The sequence below is a fragment of the Tursiops truncatus genome, chromosome 3 (assembly GCF_011762595.2).
Source record: "Tursiops truncatus isolate mTurTru1 chromosome 3, mTurTru1.mat.Y, whole genome shotgun sequence".
Classification (NCBI taxonomy): domain Eukaryota; kingdom Metazoa; phylum Chordata; class Mammalia; order Artiodactyla; family Delphinidae; genus Tursiops; species Tursiops truncatus.
The window spans coordinates 100,227,566-100,249,596 of NC_047036.1; the positions used below are offsets into that span (position 1 = coordinate 100,227,566).

The following is a 22,031-nucleotide window of genomic DNA, read 5'->3' on the forward strand; positions in this document are numbered from 1 at the left end:
AGGGCGGAGTCAAAAGGAGAGAAGGAAAATATTATGCATGCAGCGCTTTGACAAGAAATATAGTCAGTTAACCAAGAGCAGAGTGTATTAAAGTCAAGTGTCTGAAGATAACAGTTAATAAAGGCTTTACCAGTTGCAAATATGCAGATACAGAAACAAAGAATACAGTCAAAGAGGACAGGGGAGAGCAAGCTTGAAGTGTGTACGGGAAAGACACATAGACCACACAGAGGAGAATGCAAAATCTGAAGGATTGTTTCTTCAGTCACACTGGTTGAGGATTCTCACAAGAGCTGAAGAGAGATACTGGAACCCATTCTATAATGTTATGTGAATATTTATGTTTTCGTTACTATAGAGTAAATTGAATTATAATTCTCATTGTAGAGGGCTGACTGGGGCTTCTCAGCAAGGCCTCTGGGATGGAGTCACCCTGGCGGGGTTTCCAGTGGAGACTAGAGCTGGGTGACCCTGAGCTGACTATTAAGATTCTGGGTCACAGGGGGGCCAAAAGTAGTTGAGCAACATTTTTGCAGAAGGCTCCATTCACAATGCTGATCTCTTTCTTTTGGGGTGTTTTAGTCTTCTATTACTGCCTTAGCAAAATACCATAAAATAAGCAGCTTAAAAGAACCCCAATCCATTATCTTATCATTCTATGTCAGAAGTCCAACATGGGTATCCTGGAGTAAAATCAAGGTGTCAGCAGACCGTGTCCCTTTTTGAAGACCCTGTGTTTGTTTCCTTGTCCTTCCCAGCTTCTAGAGCCACCCACATTGCTTGCACACAGCCTCTTCCCTCCACTTCTTTCAAAGTCAGCAATGGCTACTTGAATCCCTTTTTCCTTCAGTTGTCCCATCTCTTTCACTAGATGGGGGAAAGGTTCTCTGCTTTTGAGAACTCATGTGATTAGATTGGGCCCGTCACTTCTCATACTGCTTTCTCCAGAATATAACGGAGTTGAAATATAAGACACACTTTTCTAGTGGTGAGCTGGTCTGTGTCTTCAGAGCAAATTAGCAGTGAGGTCAACCACAGGATGCCACATTCTTCACTCCCTTGCAGATGGTACCTTGTCCTTCATGTGTTGGGTTGTCCTTCTAGACTTAAAGTGGAGACAGACAGACAATGGGAACAATGAAACAAAGAGAAAGAGAGCACAGGCAGTGGGAGAAAAAAAGCCTGCTGAAAACACAAGAAACAGTAAAAAACAGCATTCACAGAATTGATTTTAAATTGAATTCTTCCAATCAAATACTCCAATCTTTCCGATCCTAGGTGTGACTTAAAATACACACAGATCTTCCTTTTGTTTGTTAAAGGAAAAGAGAACAAAGCAGTTGATACTCTCACTGACTTCCTTGCTATTTGACACTTATTGGGCATGGGGTGGAAGGAGGCTTTCAGTAAAGTTTAAACTACAAAAAATTTAAAGTACAAACTAAGAACGTTTGCAAATAAAGAGCTGTCACCACATTTTATGTTTGGTCTGGGCTCTGGGGACCTGGAGAATGAACAAGTTTCTCCTAGACACCAAGAGACTCCTTTCAGTGGTTTTCTCCAGCAGGGGATAGCCTTTGTAAGATTTCCTGAGCAATGAGAGGTTGTAGTGGAGGATTCTAACCATCGACAAGTTCAAACCATCTGGCCTGTGAAAGAGTTCCTTGTTCACAAAATTCAGAGATGAATGAATGACAATAGCTTTTTAATGACTTATTTACATAGGAGGATGAGAGATGTGGGGAGAAGAGCAACAGAAAGCCCCTGTTCAGAAACAGCCTTCAGCTGGTGGGTGTACCCAAACGACCGAGACTCCAGGGTCACCACCAGAGAAGACATGCTAAATGTACCAGGAAATAAGAGGCACATTCATTTACACACAGCAGAAACCCAGCCTTGCCTTTTGGGCTCCATCCTGGTTTTGACTTTCTTCCCAGGGACTTTCCTCAGAAACAGCTTTGCGTGGAAAGCGCATTATTAACAAAGGGTGTTGATGTCTGTAACGAATGGTAATGATGGTCAGTTTAAGTGTTAAGCAGGCTTTGGGAGGCACCGACCTCCTGGAGGTGGGTAGAGCTAAGGCACAACTTTGAGGCTCTTATAGGAGAAGTGGGTGATGTGGTTAAAAAAGGTTCCTTCAGAATACAGTGAGGCCCATCTCTCTTATGCCAATCTATCTTGGCCAAGAAGATCCCATCAAAGGCAGCTATATTCTTCATTGTGTTTGTTTTAACCTGGAGGCACTAGTCTAGTAACTGCACTTCTGACACTAATACTCTGTGGCTTGGAAGTCTTTGCCAAAGATATTGCACTGAGTTAGCTCTCTGAGACAGTAAATCAAGAGTGTAAAGACGGTGGGAACTCTGTGCAAGCATATCACGTAATGGAAACTGGTAAACAATGAATCTATTTGTAATTCTTTTTAAAATTTAATACTGAAACAAGGGTATCTGTAGTTTTTTCCCCCATTATTTTTTATCATAATGCATCAAATTTAGACACAATGGATATTGGATATCTCATTCTTTATGAGAAGGAATTACTGTACTGTGCTGTTCTTATACTAACATAGTATAAACTAACATAGATGGTACTTGAGAAAATGGTCAGCTTGGCAGAAAGAAAAAGTTCACCAAATTCTATAATCCCTGCAAGGAAGCATAAGTCTCTTAGGAAGTATTTCCAGCCCAAATCTTGGAAATGTAACAATAGTCTATATTATTAATAGCTTATTTATGGTTCTTTTTATTGACTGGTTCTTTCTTAATCTAATAACTTAAGATATCCAACATTCTTCATTTGGGAAATCATTTAATGGTTAATCAAGGGCCCTGACTAAAACAGAAGAGTAGCTCTTATTATATCAATGGATAACTAAATAATAATGGGAATGCTTCCAAAAAGTTCAGATGGTTTCCAAAACACATTTCTTGCCTGTTTGTGTTTTTCTTTTTCCTTTCTTTCTTTCTTCCTTTTTTTTTTTCCTTCTATCATCTCTCCTGTGGCTGATCTAAACACAGGCTGCTCGATTTTTTTTTTTTCTTTCTGAAATTAGGTTCCTCATTTCCTATGACCCTTTAATAATGTATGAAAATTCTTTCTCAGGTCACTGGTTCTTTTCTTTTTTGCCTTGGATATTTCTCTCCTTCCTTGAACCAAGTACTTCATCCTGACTCAACTTTCATTAGGAAGTTTCCCTTCTGAGTTTTTACCAATGAGTACGTCATGTTTTTAGTAGTTGTCTCCCAGAGAAAAGACTTCAACTGGGTTCTCAGTCTTCCGAGGGCAAGTGCTCCTTATAGTGATTTTCAAATATTTAACTGAGGAGAAAAATGGAGGAAAAGGGCATTTTAAAGCTAGAATCACAAAAGGTCACAAACTCAATTGAGTTTGAGAATCAAGCATGAATTTTTTTTTTTTTTTTCTTTCGGTACGCGGGCCTCTCACTGTTGTGGCCTCTCCCGTTGCGGAGCACAGGCTCCGGACGCACAGGCTCAGCGGCCATGGCTCACGGGCCCAGCCGCTTCGCGGCATGTGGGATCTTCCCAGACCGGGTTACGAACCCGTGTCCCCTGCATCGGCAGGCGGACTCTCGACCACTGCGCCGCCAGGGAAGCCCCAAGCATGAATTTTGAATTGAACAAGGGGCTGATGAGAAACTTTGTAAGAGTGCAGACTGGCTGTCCGATCTATAGGTTCAGCCCTTACTCAATATCCCAGCTTATGTTCGATGTTGCCACGTTGGAAGATGGGCTCTAGGCCTGATCTTCCAATTTTTCAAAAGAAACCAAAAATCCCAATTTTGTGTCACATCTCTCAATTTTAAAATAATGGCAACTAATTCAAACATTTTTAACTCTATGCAGGCCAAAAGGGACATATCTCTGAGCCAGGTCTGGCTTATGAAACATTTCTTTAAAGTCTTAAAAAAGAGCTATTGGAATAGAGTTATTTTATTGGAATCGAACTATCCCAGATGTCAGAAAATATGGCATGTAGATTTGTTTGTTATTCAATGGCTGACTCTCCCAGTTTTTTGTCTATCCTTTGAATTTCTATACATTATAGGCCTCTAACGCGACTATCCTGGTGGTTTCCATAACCAGTTCTCCATCACTCCAAATGTCAATATTACAATTACACAGTCATACCTGTGTGGCATTTATGACTCTTGAGTACTCTGTGATTTGGATACTCAATATAGAGTGAAAATTACAGGCTCGGTCTAATAATAGCTTTCATAGGGTGATATTATGAGCCTTAACATAAAATGCCCTTGCAGAAGGCTCTACTTAGAAGCATAAAGGTGCATTTCTCCCATTTTTGGTTTTCATAGCTTTCCTAACACCATAGACTATTATGTCTACACCTGACAATTAGATGGAATAAAAGTGAAAGAACTTATATCTTGGTTTAAAATTCTTCACAGTGAAGGAGAGACAAGGAAGGGGAAATTTTGCATTAGCTATTCAAAATCAGCCTGGGAATGTCAGTATGGACACCCAGATTCCCTAGAAGTCATGCCTCAGGCTAAATGGCTTTTCTGAAAGTGTTTCCATTTTTTACCTTTCAAACACTGCTCCTGTCTTTCCCAAGCCCAACCACCTCTAGTTCCCAGTTGCTCTTTTGTCCATGCATATCAGAATTACTGAGGACTGCAAATGCTACTGGCCCAGGAGCTACCCAGAAGGGAGTGAGAGAACCAACCAGGGTGACTGGACCAGCTCCCCTCAACACTTCCTGGTCATCTCTGATCTATGAATGGGATTACCTTACTCTGACTCCCTCTGTGGCTGTGGTGACCATATGGCTGGGTAGTCAGTACAGGAAGAGTATCATATAAAATTAAGAAGAATATGAATATGCCTAAAATGGCAGGTTTCCCCTTATGGTATAATTCAGTTGATCACAATGGAAGAGCAACATTTTCTAGCTCTTGAAGGCTAGTGATGGTGTAAACATTATAAAGATATGTTTTCAGTGGTCTGAATGAGTTGGGGGTTGAATATTAAGCATCATATTATTTTCTAAGTTGCTATGAAATAATTCATTTGAGTTTATTGCAATAGTAAGGTAATATGCAGCTTGAATATCACAGATTTTTATTGCTTATATTCTGAGAGTGGCTGTATCAGTCAAGAGACAGAAACCATACCAGTTATTTAAACAGAGAGAATATAAAGAGTTGTTAACCAGGAATGAAGTTGTTACCTAGGTAACTAGCAAAGTAAAAAGAGAGAACTATTGTATAAGGGAGGTGGCAGCTACCATTCCTAGGGCTGAAGGATCAGAGGGAAAAGGTTTGAATTATTACGACTTAGCAACTTAGAAGAAGCACCCTATGGAGCTGAAAATCCAATTTCCAAAGAGGAAGAGCAGACTGGCTGATGGTGCTTTCTGCTGGGGGAGGGGAAATCAATCTGATTTGCAAATGTTGCAAAAACTGTAAACTGGTTTCAGCTACTGCTACAGGAAAGAACTGCTTTTGCTGAGATAAAGAAGTATTGCTGGGGTGATACTCACAAGAACCAAAAGCAGGCAGGAAACCCTTTAAAAAGACATAAGTCTTCTCTCTCCTCTAACCTCACATTCTTCCCCCATTACCAGTATTGGTAAATCATAATGCAAGGCTGGCTGGCAAAGCAGAAATGGGGTGTGCAGAGTCTCAGTGCCAGCATCACAAAGATGGCTATAGGAAAGAGAGTGTGGAATACAGAGACAGTGCATTCATAACTGGTACAACAATGATGCCTGCTAGCTCTTTCAAAATCTCATGGAAAAAAATAGGGTTCTATCCTTCTGAAGCAAAATGTCAATTAATTTTTTTCTTAAAAAAAAAAAAATTCCAGGAAAGGAGGTATTGTGAATCAGTTTCTTAAGAACCATTGGCTCAGTATTTAAAGTTTCAAGCTTTTTTATTTCTGATTTTTAGGAAAAACTGTATATTTAATAAGTCAGTTTTGCCTCATAAAACCTCTCAATTTTTTTCCTCATCAAAAAAAGGTCCTGAAATTTGAAATGTCACTATTAGAATTCATTTTGTGCCTAGATAATGACAACTATTAAACTATAACTCAGTGTTAGGTTTTCACATGAGTAAAAGACTCTTAAAAATTGGCTAAGATACAAATAAACATTTATTTCTCTTATGTAAATAAGGCCCAAGGAAGACACTCCAGAGCTTCTATGATGGCTCTAATATTATCAGGGACCGAAGTTCATCAACATCTCTACTCTGTCATGTCAAGGGTTACACGAATGTAATCTGGCCCAAGATGGCTGCTAGAGCTCCAGCCATCAGTTATCAGTATGAAGGAAGGGCAGAGGAGCAGGTTGTGTCCCCTACTTTTCAATAGGAGTTTTTACAAGTGCCACATAATATTTCCACTAGCTACAAAGAAACCTGTAGAGTTTTGGCTGGGAAATCATGTGCCCAGCTAGAAAGTGGGGCTCTGTTAACTTGAGAGAATTTGCACAGAGTAACTATTGGTAGGGAACTAGCTGTCTCTGCCAGACTCTGGGAGGGATATTACCTCATCAATCATAATTCTTGGTGTAAAAGAGTCTATCAGCTCTTTTCTGAAAGCAAGATTTCATTGGAGTGTATATGAGGGTCCCAGGCAGGGGAGGCTACTGAATGGGGTGGATGGAAGATATTGAAGACAAACCTCCTCTATTTTATAATTTTACTCAGAGCCAGCATAAGTCCCAACTCCACCTTTCTTATTTATTCATTTGTCCATTTAAAGAATTCGGATTCTATACTAACAGAGAAAATGTCATGTATCCATGTTTATTTTGTTTCAAAGAGCTAAATTATTTTTCAAAAGACTTCATCACACTTCTGCTTGTGTTCTTTCCCCTCTTTTATAGAGAAACACCTCCTAATGCTAAGATGAGTTTTGGATTTTCATGGTTATTATATTCATCTTTGTGAGTTTGTCTCTCCCTTCCCATGAACACCAAAGGGCATGGAAAAATGGCATCATATTGATAAAACGTGATGCCTTCCAAGACATTCTTTAAACAGTCTATTTGCAAATATGGTCAAAATGAATAATTCAGGCCAGTTGGAGTGAACATTTCTCCATGGATGCTTGGGGTGAAACTGGCTGGCTTTGCAAAGTGGTTCTCTTTATAAACTAGCAACATTGCTTTACGATGTATCTGGGTGACAGGCCAAATTCTTAAGTGATTTAAGTATATGTATTTAGTATTTTCCAGCACTCTTACTTTTAGAACTAACTTATAGGATAGAGCAGCTGACTATGCTGTGCCTTGTCACATTGCCTTAGCAGAATCACTGGCAGAAACGTCATAAATTTCTCCAGTTCCCCAAAACTTCACTTGCTTCTAGCTACCTCATCTTCCATACATTGATACATTTAATCACAATAAGACAATTTTCAGGACGACACTGGAGGAAGAAAGAGGATGATTAAAAAAGAAAAGATGAAGATTCAATGGGAATTTTATGATGCTTTGTCATTTTTGCTGCAGAGAAAATATTTGTAGTGCACAAGCACCTGCATGCATAAAGATGCATCCCTAATCAAAATAGTGACAGGGCTGCAAACTGAATGCCCTCTGACCTCTTTGGGAAGCCTTCACTTTCACCCTGCAGCCAATTCCTCTCACCCACCGCCTGCAGCTAGTAGTGTAGATTTTTATTAAGGATACTGGGGAGATCAGGAAAGGATTATGTATTGCACACCACACAGGGAAAAACTTCATCTAGAAAACCATTCACAGCAAAATAAAGCGATCCCTATCGCTTAAGGAAAAACGCTGTCTTCAGTAACCTCAGTTTCTCACCTGCTTTTTCCATCTTGGAGATTTCTTCTCTTCTGTGCCCTATTCCCCTCCTCCCTTTCACCTCTTCCTTCTTCTAAAAGGGAGCATAAAAGCAGGTGAGAGCTTAGTTACCTTCCCATGGGGCATATGAATCGTACATTAAAACAGGGATAAAAAACTTAAGAGAAGAAGCTCTGCCGGTGGAATTTTAGGCAGAATGAATAATGGAAAGAGTCGAGCATTGGAGCCAAAGAGAGCTGGAATTGATTCCCAGTTCTGTCATTTAGAAACTGACTGTCTTGGGCAAGTTACTTGTCTTTTCTGAGTCACAGTTTCTTCATTTGTAAAAAGAAAATAATACCTGCCTCATAATCATTTGAGAATTAAATGAAATTATGTAAATAAAAATTAGTACAATATCTGATGCATAGTTGGCACTCAGTAAATATTAGTTCTCTTACTTTATGATTAGGTAAAGATGCAGGAGGTATTGGAGCAAGTCATGGGGCTTTCTCAGAATTCTCACCTCCAGGGAGCAGTGTGGGGAGAGGGGGAGACTGCAAGCAAGTCTAGGGAAATAAGCTCATTTGATCGCATTGATTTTTCCAATCTGTCTCCTTAAGTACTTTTGCTGTCTTCAACTTCCTGGTATCAAGGAAAATGGGAAACTGAACCAGGAGATCCTTGGTGAACAAGAAATCAGAACCAAAAAAGCAGAGTGGTTTGGAGGATTATTTCAGTCATGTGCTGTTTAAAACCTGATGAAATAATTTTACTGGATTCTTTGTGTTCTCTAGAGCCATTTTCTCTTTGGATGGTGATGATCAAGTGATAAATTTTGTTCCTTCAAGCTTCATTTTCTGTGTTGGTCATTCTGTTTGGGGCCAACACATTCTTTTGTCACATGTGTTAATATCACTGTCCTAGGATCTGTCAAAATGAAGAATAACTTCCTTTTCTGTGCCAGACCTGATTTGATAGCCTTAATTGCAAAGATGTAGACCTTCCTTGGCACCAAAATACGGGAACTGGGTGCATATCTCACAGCTCTTTTTGTCCCTTATCAACCGCAATGCCCAAACAGTGTTTTGATATTACCAGCACGGCTGTCCTTGCTGTACCTGAAGCCATGTCTGCTGTGGTCTGCAGGGTCCAGCCTCATATCAGGTGCTTCTCCCTCTGTGAATAGGAGCCTCTAATCCAGAGTGAGGTCATCCTTCAGGAAATGAAGAAGGTCCTAAGACTTTTGAAAATTACCTTTCTTGAGCTAGATTGTAGACCTGGGATAAAACTGACTCATGCCTTTACCCAAGGTAAAAGCTCCTTTGGCTTCTGACCATAATGAGATCTTATCAGCCCTTTCTTCTGGTTTAATAAAATTGTTGGCCATGTTTTTTACAAAAGGTATTTTGAAGATACATAGATAGATAATATCTATATAGAGATATATCTATATAAAACAAGAACGTGAACACAATAGCTATAAAAAGAGCATCAAGTGAAGTCTGAGCATCTTCCTCCCAGGAAAGATGTACAGATATACTGCCAGGAAGAGTATAGCCCTGGGTTGCATCTTGGCTTGACAGTTATGGCCACAATTTCATAATACTCCCGTCCCATGATGAAGAAGAGTGGATACCTGGTAGGTTACAAGAAGTTTACCTCTCTCTGATGGTTTCCCTGATAATCCTCCTATTCACTATTGAATTACTTCTTCTGCCGGTTCTTAACCCTAGGCCCATGGACACTCAAAAATTCTAGCATATTACTATAGCTCAAGTAAAAGATAAATCACAACTAAAAATATTTGATAAATTATTTCAATAAAATTAGTTTCACTTGTACTAGTAAGAATTTTATTTTTTGCTTTTAAAATTATTATTCTGGGAAGAGGTCCCTAGGCTTCAAAGAACTGACAAAGGAATCCATGGCACTAAAAAGAATCCCTAAGGTAGTGGAAGGAGGTCTTTTTACATGATCTGCAGTTTCATTAATCATTTTCAGAGGCCTTGGTTCTCTCCTCCATGATCTCACCACCGTGCCTCTTGGTTTGTGCCATATATGTCTGTGATGTGCTATTAATGTCCATCTTCCTTTGGGCAGAACACTACTTTCAACACAGTAACAGTGCAATTCATAATGGAATTTTTTTTCGTACTTATTTCAACATTTACTGAACAAATCCTAAGTGCTAGTTACTATGCTAGCCAAAGAGGATACTAGGTCAAAAAAAAAAAAAAAAAAAAACACGTTTCTTTATCAACTTAAAATCTAAGTGTGTGTCTGTGTGTGTGTATGTAATAACTTCTTGATTTATGTTTCCCCTGCAGATCTTGGAGGCATCTGAGGTTTCATGGGGACTTTCCAGCATTCCAGACTGCTGCCTTGCAATGAAGCTCTGAGTCACTGTCTTTGGGTCTAAGGTACTGGCTACAATGTGGAACCCCAGAACAGCCAACCTGACTAACCTTCTCTCTAAGCAGAAGCCCAAAATATGTCTGGCCTGAAATCAGAGCAAGCACTAGAGAAAGACTTCTTTGTTAATGGAAAGAGGAAAGGAGAAAACGGTTTCCAACACGTTGCAACAGTCTTTCCACCATTCTAAAGAACCTACCTTCCTTATAAACCAAGCTGTTCTATCTAGTGCATCCCTTTCTAGCTTTTTGCCAGAAATTGAGCTTGTCAATCCTGGTGAAAAAATAAAGACGGACCCTCAGAAAAATAGACCTGGAACTGTAATACTCCTAAAACGGTCCAGTAGGAGGATTATGTCGGAAAGTCAGCCCAGCCCCCCTGTGATCCCATCCCGCAGGCCCGGGTTCCAGGTGTGCCATATCTGTGGCCGAGAATTTGGGTCCCAATCACTTGGCATTCACGAGCCCCAGTGCTTGGAGAAGTGGCGTACTGAAAACAGCAAGTTGCCCAAGCACCTGAGGAGGCCAGAACCTTCCAAACCACTGCCTCTCAGTGGAAGTGGATCCTACAATCTTCAGGCAGCATTCCAGGGTTCCCAGGCTCAGCTGCTGCCCTGTGAATCCTGTGGTCACAAGTTCTTGCCAGATCGGCTTCTTGCTCATCAGAGAAGCTGCAAGCCGAAGGGTGAGGGGCCCAGGGCACCAAACCCCAACAGTTCTGATAATCTTGCTGCTCTCAAGAAAGCTTCTGGTGGCATCCCAACCCGACCAAGGGCTCTCATCTGCTACGTCTGTGGTAGGGAATTTGGCACTCTGTCCCTTCCTATACATCAGCCCAAATGCCTGGAAAAGTGGAAAATAGAAAATGACCGGCTCCCTAGCGAGTTCTGCCAGCCACTACCGCGGAAGCCTCAGCCCCTTCCAACTGGACAGTCCAACCAAGAGGGACCGAGTCAAGCTCAGCTCATACCCTGCCCAAATTGTAGCCGGACCTTTGCCCCTGACAGCTTTCTGGTGCACCAGAGAAGTTGTACAGCTCAACCTAGCAGGCCAAAAGTTCAAGATTTGACATGGAGTAAAGGTGGCCTCAAAGAGTCCACTAATTCCAAGCAGCAAAGGAGCATGGCAGTACCCACTGTGACTGATAAGGTAATTCATGCCACATGATATGCTCTGGGTGGGTCTGGGGGTACATTCTGTCTCCAGGGGAATGAGAGAAAAATGTCCCCAGAATCAGCTCCCTCAACTCTTAGGATGGTTTCTTTCAATGCCTTATTTCTGCCTCAGTGCAGCCTAAGTTGACCCCCTGTCAGACTCCAGGGTTATATCTCTGTTGGCAAAGTAGATTTAAAAACACCCTTGCCTGGTGGATTCATAGTCTCCTTCCATTCTGCTGCCTAAAAGAGAGATGGACTTCTTTCTTCCTTGATCCCTCATACCAATAATCCTTGGGAGAGACTGGTATTTGAAAATGAGTCAGTAATGCTGTGTCTACATTACAGAGAAATAATTCCCATTCCAACAGCCAATATTTATTACTGGTTTATTTTAGTCATCTACCTTAGGAATTCATTTTTGGCCATGCTGGTTATACTGAGTTTATCGTACTAAAATAAAATCTGTGTCAAAAACCCCAAATGACTTTAGCATAATTAAACACTGGAGCACTTGCAGAAATAAACATGCTTTAAAATGCAGCATGTTTTCTTTTAACACTTATATGGTTGTAGTATCTGGGGGATTAACCCCAGTGCAGACCCAAAGCCAACTAGGTGTGTTCATGGATCTAGGAAGTGCTCAGTTTCTGCTGCTGCTCTGTACCCTGTGTTTGGGTCAGACACCAGGCCATGACTTGGGCAGTTGTAAGTAAGCATGACCCCAGGGATCCCCAACCTGTATGGTGAAATGTTGTTGGGCCTTCACCTGAAATTTCGTCATCAACCAGGACTGGGGAAGGATGCAAGATAGAGTGTGGTCCATGTGTTTTGTCCTTCCATGAAGCCAGGGAAGTGGTTGTGCTGCCATGTGTCACACCTTACAGAACGTCAAGTCGTGAGAAATAGGAGGTGGTCAAAGGCTTTTCTCCGTGACTTGCTACTTGAAATGTCCCACCTGCAGGAGTTTTTTAAACGAACTGTTCGCAGGAAACTAAGGTTACCCAAGCTATTGCAAAAATTAAACCAGAGGGATTGGGGGATGGGTAGCCATACTCCATTTTTTACCCAGTTTTTCTTCGTTACTTCTTTTATTGCATTACTTTGGCAAATGTTGGGTACTTTTTCCTAACTTCTATGTCTAAAATGAAATCTTTAAGTGAGATCTTTCACTTACTGGTTTAGAAGGTTCCAAGACAGTGATCTTAAAGCTGAAGAGTCAGACTAATGGGCATATTTTCCGATGAAATTGAAAAAGAACAGCTAGTTTCTTTGCCGAACGAAAACCCAAACTCTTAAGTGTGGCATGGGCTTCAGGCTGGTCTCATAAACATGAACTGTTTTTCTCATCTTCTGGCTGTTGCTTTTCTTCCAAAACGTGTGGGGTCTGGATCCAGTGAGCGAAAGAATCCATGTCTTAGAGCCACAAATCTGAAACTCCGTTAGTGTTCTGACTTTCAGCCCTGTTTCCTGATTGTATGCATTTGCTTTAAGTGTTCTCATTACAGATCTCAAGATAGGAAAGAGTGTGGTCAGAATTCTCGTGCTTGTTGCTGTAACACATACTTTGTGCTCCCAAGAGTGGAGCCAGCAGGCTGAGCATAGCGTGTTCTCACTCAGTCACGACTGCTGAGAGAGGCTGGCCTGGGCCCCTGGCTTCACAAGAGGACACCCCTGACTCACTCAGTCATCTGGAGGGGAGAATGTCAGGAGGAGAGGCCAGTGAGGGCTGTCGGTGACTTGCGCTTTGGGATCAGAGTAGAGGGAGTCCTTTGGAACAGGGGCATCTAGAGGACATGGCTCTGTCAGAGTATGACCAACTCTGCTCCCGACCTGAAAAGGTGCGTGTCAGTGAGAAACTGGCACCCACCGCCGTCAGATATGTGCTGGCCCTTTTGGGGACCACACAGGCTTTAGTGGAGGGCATAGAAATGTCATCCAACATAGGGTCCCTTTAGCTGCCAGATTTGGAGCAAGCTTGGGTTCATTAAACTGGAGAAAACTCCTAGTCTTCTGAGAGGCATAAGATCTCTTGAACCAACAGACTTTATCCCTTCCCTTGAAAAGACATTTGCCACTGCATTGTGCTTTCAGCAGAAAGCCTTTCCTGGGTAGTGTAGTTTTCTCCTTTGGTTGCATTTTGACCCCGTCTATTGCTGTTTTTCTATCTTTGTATCATTTAAGATTTAGATAGTGCAGTGAATCATTCATTTCCATAAAGATCACTGCCTTGTGCATTATTAGATTTCAGAATTTCATCTGCCTGTGGCGGCCAGCTTTTGGCTGACTGTGAGACACATGCATTGTTTTTTTCAATTCAGATGTTTGCTTCCTCTCTTCTCATGTCAATCAGAACAATTTCCCTCTAGAATCCTTGTTCTGACTTCAGATTAGAATCAGCGATCTTGCCCAATGTTCTCAGGGGGCTCAATCTTGTAGTGAACTCAGGTGAGAAAAATATTTTCAGAATCATGATCACAGAACTTGGAAACAACTCATTGCAGTTGGGCAACAGTGACTGTTTCGCTGGCAGAGTGGATTACCCTCCGCTCGGAATGTTCCTCCTACATAGATTGGCTCAGTTCTCTGATGACACAGATGCTCCTGTTACCCGTCAATCAAATCTAAACAAACAAACGCCGCTAAGACGGTCCTCCTCCAAGTCGTCGATGGGCATTCTGTGCCAGCTCTGCTTTGCCCTGTCACCACTGAATGGGCTTGAATTGTTCCGTTGCTTCTCATCCAAAACGTAGGGCTGAATTCACTCTCTCTGATCTCACAGTGAAGTTGTGAAGGATCCCAAGCAGCACTGTAAGAGGAATAAAACCGTTGATGTGGATTTTTATTTAAAAGGACCTAGAGTCTGTCATACAGAGTGAAGTAAGTCAGAAAGAGAAAAACAAATACCGTATGCTAACACATATATATGGAATCTAAAATAAATAAATAAATAAATAAATGGTTCTGAAGAACCTAGGGGCAGGACAGGAATAAAGACGCAGATATAGAGAATGGACTTGAGGACACGGGGAGGGGGAAGGGGAAGCTGGGACGAAGTGAGACAGTGGCATGGACATATATACACTCCCAAATGTAAAATAGATAGCTGGTGGGAAGCAGCTGCATAGCACAGGGAGATCAGCTCAGTGCTTTGTGACCACCTAGAGGGGTGGGATAGGGAAGGTGGGAGGGAGACCCAAGAGGGAGGAGATATGGGGACATATGTATACATATAGCTGATTCACTGTTATACAGCAGAAACTAACACACCATTGTAAAGCAATTATACTCAAATAAAGATGTTTAAAAATAAAAAAATTAAAAAATAAATAAAAGGTGTGACTGCCTGGGGTGTTGCTCTCCCATTATATGGTGTCAGAGCAACATCAAACTCCCCTTTTTGCCTCTAAAAGAAGGAAAGCCTGAACAAGCAATATCCAATTTAGCAAGGTTTTAAAAGTAGTGTTAATTCCAGATGAAATTTGATGCATAATATGGAAAACTATAGATTATCATTTTAAATTTTAATATTGCATTTATTTAATGCAACCCTTTGATGTCTGTTTTAGCAAGCAATGGTCTAAGTAATGCTAAAAGTATACAAGAATAGAGGTCACTATTGCCTCTTATTTTAATATGAGTGAATACATTTTAATATTTGCATTTAATATTTGGGAAAAATTTCCCTTTTCTATAAGCTGATAGTATTTCATTCTTTGACTTAAGGCCTTTCTGTCTAATTGGAACACAGATTGACAGAGCTAATTAAATATAACTACAACCTAAAATGAAGCATTTGTTTAATTACCTTTTATTAGTTACATAATGCTTAGGGTTAGTTTCTTAGTATTTTTCTGGTAACATGTGAAACACTGTTTCTAAAAACCCTATACTATATTACAAAATAGGCATTATTTTTCTTTAGGGAATGTCTTTTTTTTTTTTTTTTTAATAAAAGATTGTCTCTCTGAATGTAGTTTTAAGCTACCTTTGGCATCCTTGATGTTCAGGTTTGAACTAAAATCCCATCAGACACATCTCTAGCATCAGGTGCTGCCATCTGGTGTTTTCTTTTAATGTAATGTCTTCTACACTCAAAAATATTATTGCCTTTCTCTTTGTGTTACCTTCATATTTGAGAACGTGCCCTTATAATACAAACTCAAATTATTTAGGGCTACAGTTTTATATTTGGTTTAATATCATCAGTGCTGTTCCATAGCTAAATATCTCATTCTCTAAAGGCAAACCCCTCAGTGGGAAGGTCACAATCAGAAAGACTCAGAAGGGTAGGATGGATGTTCTCACAGTCAAATGTTGTATGTGTGTGCGCGTGTGTGTGTGTGTGTGTGTGTGTGTGTGTGTGTGTGTCAGGTAAAAAGTATTTGGATTTTATTAGGAGGAATGGAATAAAGGGAAGTAAATTTTATTAAATATCTTTATGACCAGTACTTCATATACATGTTCTCATTTTAATCATCGTAATATAACTATATGTCAGATATTACTTCCCTACTTTCCAGGTGGGGAAACTGAGATTAAGCAAGTAGCCCAAAGTCACACAGTGGGCTCGGTAATGGTGTCAGAGCCAGATCTGTCTAATTCCAAAGAACAATACCTTTTTATGTCACTAAAGAGAGAGGCATATGTGTGGTACAAAAAGGGTATGGCTATGCTGCCAGGCTTATAAGTGTTAATTAAGCAGGACAAAGAGGACAGAAGTTTGTTCATTCAATAAATATTTATTGTTAGGCATTGGACTAAGTACTAAATATAGAGTCATAAAAAAGGTAGACACAGTCCTTGATCTCCTGGAGTTTTTAGTCTTATGGAGGAAATGATAGGAAATAAATAAAAATAAATACAAACATTCAAATTGTAATGTGACAGTGTCTAATGGTGGGAGGTGGACATTTAGGTTCTTGGTTAGAGACAACCTCGTGACATTTCAGCTGAGACATGAAAGGTACGAAAGCATTAGCCAATCGTCAGGATGTGAGGGGATGGGAACGACAGGAGGAGGAGATATGCTGGCTAAAGGTAGTGTGTATGAAGGCCTTGAGGTAAGAGAGATCTTAAAATGGAACTAAAAAGTCCACATGTGGCCAGAGTGTGATGAAGGGAGGGGACAGACACACAAGATAAAGCTGTGGAAACAGCACAGTTTCCGCCAGCTGCCCAGTGGACATAGGGACCTCAGTTATTTGGCTACTGCAGGAATCCAGGTGAAAGCAGATGAGAGCTTGGCCTAGGGTGTTGGTAGCAGAGATGGAGATGAGGAATAATGGGCAGAACCTGGTAATCGGTGGGATGTGGAGGAGTAAGGAAGGGGGTCAAGGATGACTAAGATTTCTAGCTTGAGCAACTGCACTGATTGTGTCACTTTCTAAAATGGGAAAAACTTGAGAAATGGGTAGGCTTTTGGGGATAAAGACCAATTGTTTCCTTCTGGACATAGCAAATTCAAAATGCTTGTGAGATATCTAAGTAGGTCAGTCAGGCTGAAAATATAAGTCTGGATCTCCAAAGTGGAATTGGGCTGGGGTATACATTTGTGCATTGTTAAAATATATTTAAAGTCATCAGAATGAGTATAGGGCTAGAAAAATCAACCCAGGGCTGAGCCCTGAAGCATTGCAGTGTTTAGGGGTTAGAGGAGAAGGAGCTGGAGAATAAGGGACTGGAAACACTGGAGGAACAACTTGAGAGCACGGTGCCCTGAAAGTTGTGACGGAAGAAAATGTGAAGAATAAGGGTGTGGAAAACAGTACGCAACGCACAGAGGTAGGATGAAGGATGGAGTAGGATGAAGGCCAAAAAATCTATTTGATTTGGCAATGTGGATTTAGTTTGACACACTTGGAGAGAACACATTCAGAGTCGTGACGGGGGCTGCAGACTGTATGGATGGTAAAGATAGGATGTGTTTTGAGAAGTTTGGCTTAGAGACTAGAAGAGAAATAATGGGTAGGCTAGAAATAGAGATCTTAGCTTAAGAGAGGTTCCCTTAGAAGATGGGAGCTTGTAGACTACATTTGAATATTCTGGATATTGATCCAGTAGAGAGCAGGAGAGGTGATAAGAGCAAATGTAAAACCTGGAGGAGAAATGGGCACCAAGGTGGGATCCCAGCCTGTGCAAAGGGAGAGGATTAACAAGAGGGGACAGTTCTCCATTTCAGGAGGAGGTTGAATGCAGGTGGAGGTAAGATTGTAGGTTGTTAGTGGGAAGATGAAGGAGCTACAGTCTGTTAGCTTAGATTTGATATTTTCTCAGTGAAAAATACCAGGTAAGCTTATCAGGCCTATCAGATGAGAAAGAGAGACATATAGAGAGGGGAAAGTGAATCTTAAGGGTCTACTTAGTCCTTTGTCTCTCATGCCTTCAGTTAAACTGAGTTTCTGAAATAAAGACAGGCTCCTAGAACCGTTTGCCTCTAATTCCCAAATACAAGCATGACTTGGAACTCTTTGGAGGTGGTAGATAAAAAGTTCAGTGTGATCCTTCTGCAGATTCTTATCCTTTTAGCCATCTTCAGTGGCCCTAGTTCACCTCTGAACTAGCACTCATCAGTGCTGATGTCATAAAAACCAGGCTCGACCTCACAAACCAGCCCCTGATGATGCTGCCAGCTGGGCCACTAATATCCAGCTCCATGTGCCATTTCTGCATCTTTCCTTGGTGCCAACCATGCCTGAATATCAGGGCAGCATTCTAGGATCCCACGGCTCTCAGGTGTACCAAGCGTAACTTCAAGGTAACAAGAGCATTTCCTTCTGCCGTGTTGGCTCCAGTAACCAACCCAAAGGAATCTGTGTGTATATAGCGTGTGTGAAATATGTGTTGAGGGTGAGAGAGAGTTACACATCTGATGTGAGAGCAACAGCATCACCGATGAAATTGATATATATTACTTCCTAATATAAAAATTTGAATAATACTCATCTGTACAAATTACACTCTAACATATTCACTTTTAAAAATCAGCCTCAAATTATAATTATACATATGTCCTACATATCCATAATGAGAGAGACCATAATAAATATAGCTACCTCTCTCAGAGCCCAAAGATGAAAGCAAAAATAGGTGGTCCTTGCATTGGTACTCCAATATGTGGATTTCTGCTTCTCTGAAAAGAAGAATACTGATGGTAACCTCTGTGATAAGAGAGGATCACATATTATAAATTCAGGTATTATTCAAGCCTAAAATGAACAGAACTACAACATGCTGTACCCTCAGATAATTTTTCTAGCTTAAATGATTTCATGTGTCTTCCTAAGCCTGCTTCTCCATGTCACCCCCATCTCGCTCCTTCCAGCCCCAAACACACAGACATCCACATTTTCTAATGATAGACGCTTAGGAAATCTTTATGTAATGACTGAATGGATATACATAGTTCTTAGAAACCTAAATTCCAAGGTCAACAATTAAAATCTCTCCCAAAATTCTTAGACCTCCACCAAAGGCAGTGCAACACAACCTTGAAAAAGTTCCTCTTGAAATGGAGGTGATTGTCCTATGAACAGACTCTCACTGCTAGATGTGAGGACAAGTTCAGCTTTATGAATAGGTGGAAATTGAGAGAATTTGACTTAGGACTCACCTCTTGCTTTCCCTTTATATTATGTAATTCATCTCCTTCTTACATCCATTGTCTCTTTCACATATTTACCTCTGTGAGGCTGTCTTATAGGAAGAGAGATGTCCTACAAATTGAAGAAGGATCTAATAAATGGAGGAAATCAATAAATTTCCAATAATCCTGCTCCAAGCACCAACTCTGATGCCATAATGCTGTCATTAAAAGTCCCCAAGCAGCTCTCACATCCAGGCTACCTTTGTTTAAGCAGAAAAGGTAAAAACATAAAGATATCACTGGTCCCAACCTAAAGCTTCAGGAAATCAGAGGCAGAGAGTAAAGAGACAGAGAGGAAAGGGAGAGATTGGGACCAAAAACTCTGATAAGAAAAGAAAACGAAAAGACAATAACCAAAGAACAAAACTATCTCCTAAGGTTAGAATCCTTTCTGTCCTATATCCAAGATGATATCTTTCTTCTTTTCATTGGAAAACTTCTATCCTGGGCCTTCCCCCAGAGCTGGGGGCCCTTTAGCATACAAGTTGTAGACAAACCAGTCATGGGAAATAACCCATCTTCCAAGTTCCAGGTCAGATAGTGCCTATGGTTTACTCTTTTTCTCTCTAACTATAGCAGCTGGAAAAACTGTGTCTGCCACAATTTTTAGGTTTTTCCTTTCTTGTCCCCATTGCTTCATTTTACCCTGTGACCCAGAGCCATCTGACCATGAAGGTCAGGCCTGGTGCCAAACTGAGGATCACAGGAACCAGACACCAGGGACACATCCATTTTCTTCAAGGAAAGTCATTCTTACAAGAATTTGCCAAGAGGTTGAATCAATATCTCAAACACCTCACTTTCTAACCAATATCCTTCCAAGGGATCAGAAAAAAACGCTTCTATCTCAAATGTGAAAAGAAAAAAGAAAAAGAAAAACCTTCAGCTAAGAAACTGCATTCCTTTCATAAACAGAAACTAATTTGGAATTCGTTCTTTGACTTAGATTTTTCAGCCTTTGTATGTCAGGACAAGGAAGTAAATAGCTAAAATGCCAAACATATATTCAAAATACCAATAGTTTGTTTTAAAAAATCAGGAACATGAAAATACTTTAATGTTAACAGCATTTCCAGATGAATGACCAAGTCTTTCTTATTGTTTAAAAGGAGCAAAACAAAACTCCAAATCACAAATAGCAGACTCTCTAATAGTTGACCAATAGACAGGCTGGATTGGAAAATTCCTTTACGTGGCATCCAGTGATTTCCAAAAACAATTTAATTTCAAACAACGATCCTTCCAGATGTGACATTTGGGTAGGATTGTTTGAAAACATCAGAAATGTGAAATACCAGTGGTTTGGAGACAATCAAACTCTGCGATTGTTGAGGTTTGAGACTGAACTACACAGTTACTCCTATATATTAGAATGCTATTAGTACTTTGTCTACATGTGTAGGACATGCCTGGGGGAATGGAAACTTAATTATACACTTTCAGTCTCAGTCAAGTTTGTTGAAATTGTGTTTTAAATGGCCACAGGCAAAACTCTGACTTTGGGAATGGCTTTGGGTGACCTGGATCTCCTTTCCCTTTCAACACCTTCTGCATCTTCCCTGCTCCTACCAACTCCCATCTTTTGATACTGTTGGAAGGGGGTCGGGAAAATCTGATAAAATTCTTCATGGAAAAATCTCTCATAGGACTATTTGCATTTTGAAAGAGGATCTGGGGAGAAAGGATTTTAATCCAAAGGAATGAACTTTTGAGGTAGTCGAGAGAGCAGAAGTAGGAATTTTACAGGTTTCTCTCAAATCCCATGCAACGGCTGACTGTGGACACATAAGGCAGAGCATGATACTCTGCCGACGACGGACGACATTACGCCCCATGTTTCTAGAAGCCGCTGAAATCAAACAGACCTGGAATCAGTTGACAGATGCACAACAAAATCACATATCTCTGAACAAATTACTTCCCTCAGCCTCAGTTTGGCAGGCAAGAGCTTAAATGTGAGAATACCCGCAAAAGACCTGGGATCGTGTCTGACAGACTGCCACCTGTCATCTCCGCCGTGCTCCCTTCACAGTGGCGGTGCAGTGACAGGCAGTCTGAAGATCCACTGTCTGGGTGAAAAGCAACTTCACCATTTACTAACAGCTCTGTACCTCAGTTTCCTGGTTTGTAAAATGGGGGTATTACATTTTATCCAGGGGATTATTATGAGAAGTATTGAGATAAAGCATGTTAAGTGCTTAGTACAGGGCCTGGCACATAGAAAGTGCCTTGTAATTGTTAGCTGCTACTTGATCAGACATTTTCAATACTGGAATACGCACATGGATTTCTAAAAGAGGTTTTACTCTTTTTTCCGCAAGTGCAGGGAAGAAAAACTTGCCCTCATATTTCCCCATCTAACCTTACTGTATTCTACGACATGCCTCGTGCACTTACCACAGACATTTCAATTATTTGGCCTTATAGAAGAGATCAAGAGTGTGGAAAATCTAAAACAGCAGCTATGGCCCAAATTCTTTACGTTTGATTTTGTCATGCAGAAAGAGGAACACTATTGATGGAATGATACCCATTCAAAAGCTGCACAGTCACATAACAATTCCCTCAGACCCTGGCAGGATTGGCCCTGTTTTTGACAACCTGGGATCCAGCTAGAAGTGAGGGAAGCAAAAAATCCTCTAGCAAGTAAATGACTTCAGGATTATGCACAGTTACTGTGTGGAAGTGCTGTTGGACCCTCCTCCCTTCATGGAGTGTTTTCTTTTGCCTAAGGATAGGTTTCCAGCTTCCTGTCAAGTTCAAAGTGCCTAAGTGCTTATGCTCAAAGGGAGTAGGTAATTTTCAGTTTGACAATTGCTAATGTACCACTGCACATTTGTTTTCTAAAATACCTCCCCTACTTTTTAAATTCCAGAGCCAGAGATGCAGTCCTTTGACTCAAAGCACTGACTCCATAGGAAATCCCAGCTAAAATGCAAAGATCCCCTAGCTAGGTAGCAAACCATGTCTAGCTATTGGCATATTAATACGGATTAACCATAAGTTTAGCTCATTTCTTAAAAA

The 22,031-nt window shown here is 40.8% G+C and overlaps 1 protein-coding gene across 4 annotated transcripts in view; it reads left to right on the plus strand.

Moving 5' to 3' along the window:
- ZNF474 (zinc finger protein 474) overlaps window positions 1–22,031 on the plus strand; it is a 163,251-nt gene that overhangs the window by 51,166 nt on the left and 90,054 nt on the right. For all 4 annotated transcript variants that reach the window (XM_019940894.3, XM_019940895.3, XM_073802437.1 and 1 more), the window contains exon 5: window positions 10,125–11,357. In XM_019940894.3, coding sequence (XP_019796453.1) covers window positions 10,338–11,357 — 1,020 coding nt within the window. In that variant the 5' untranslated portion in view covers window positions 10,125–10,337. The remainder of the gene's footprint in view (window positions 1–10,124; window positions 11,358–22,031) is intronic.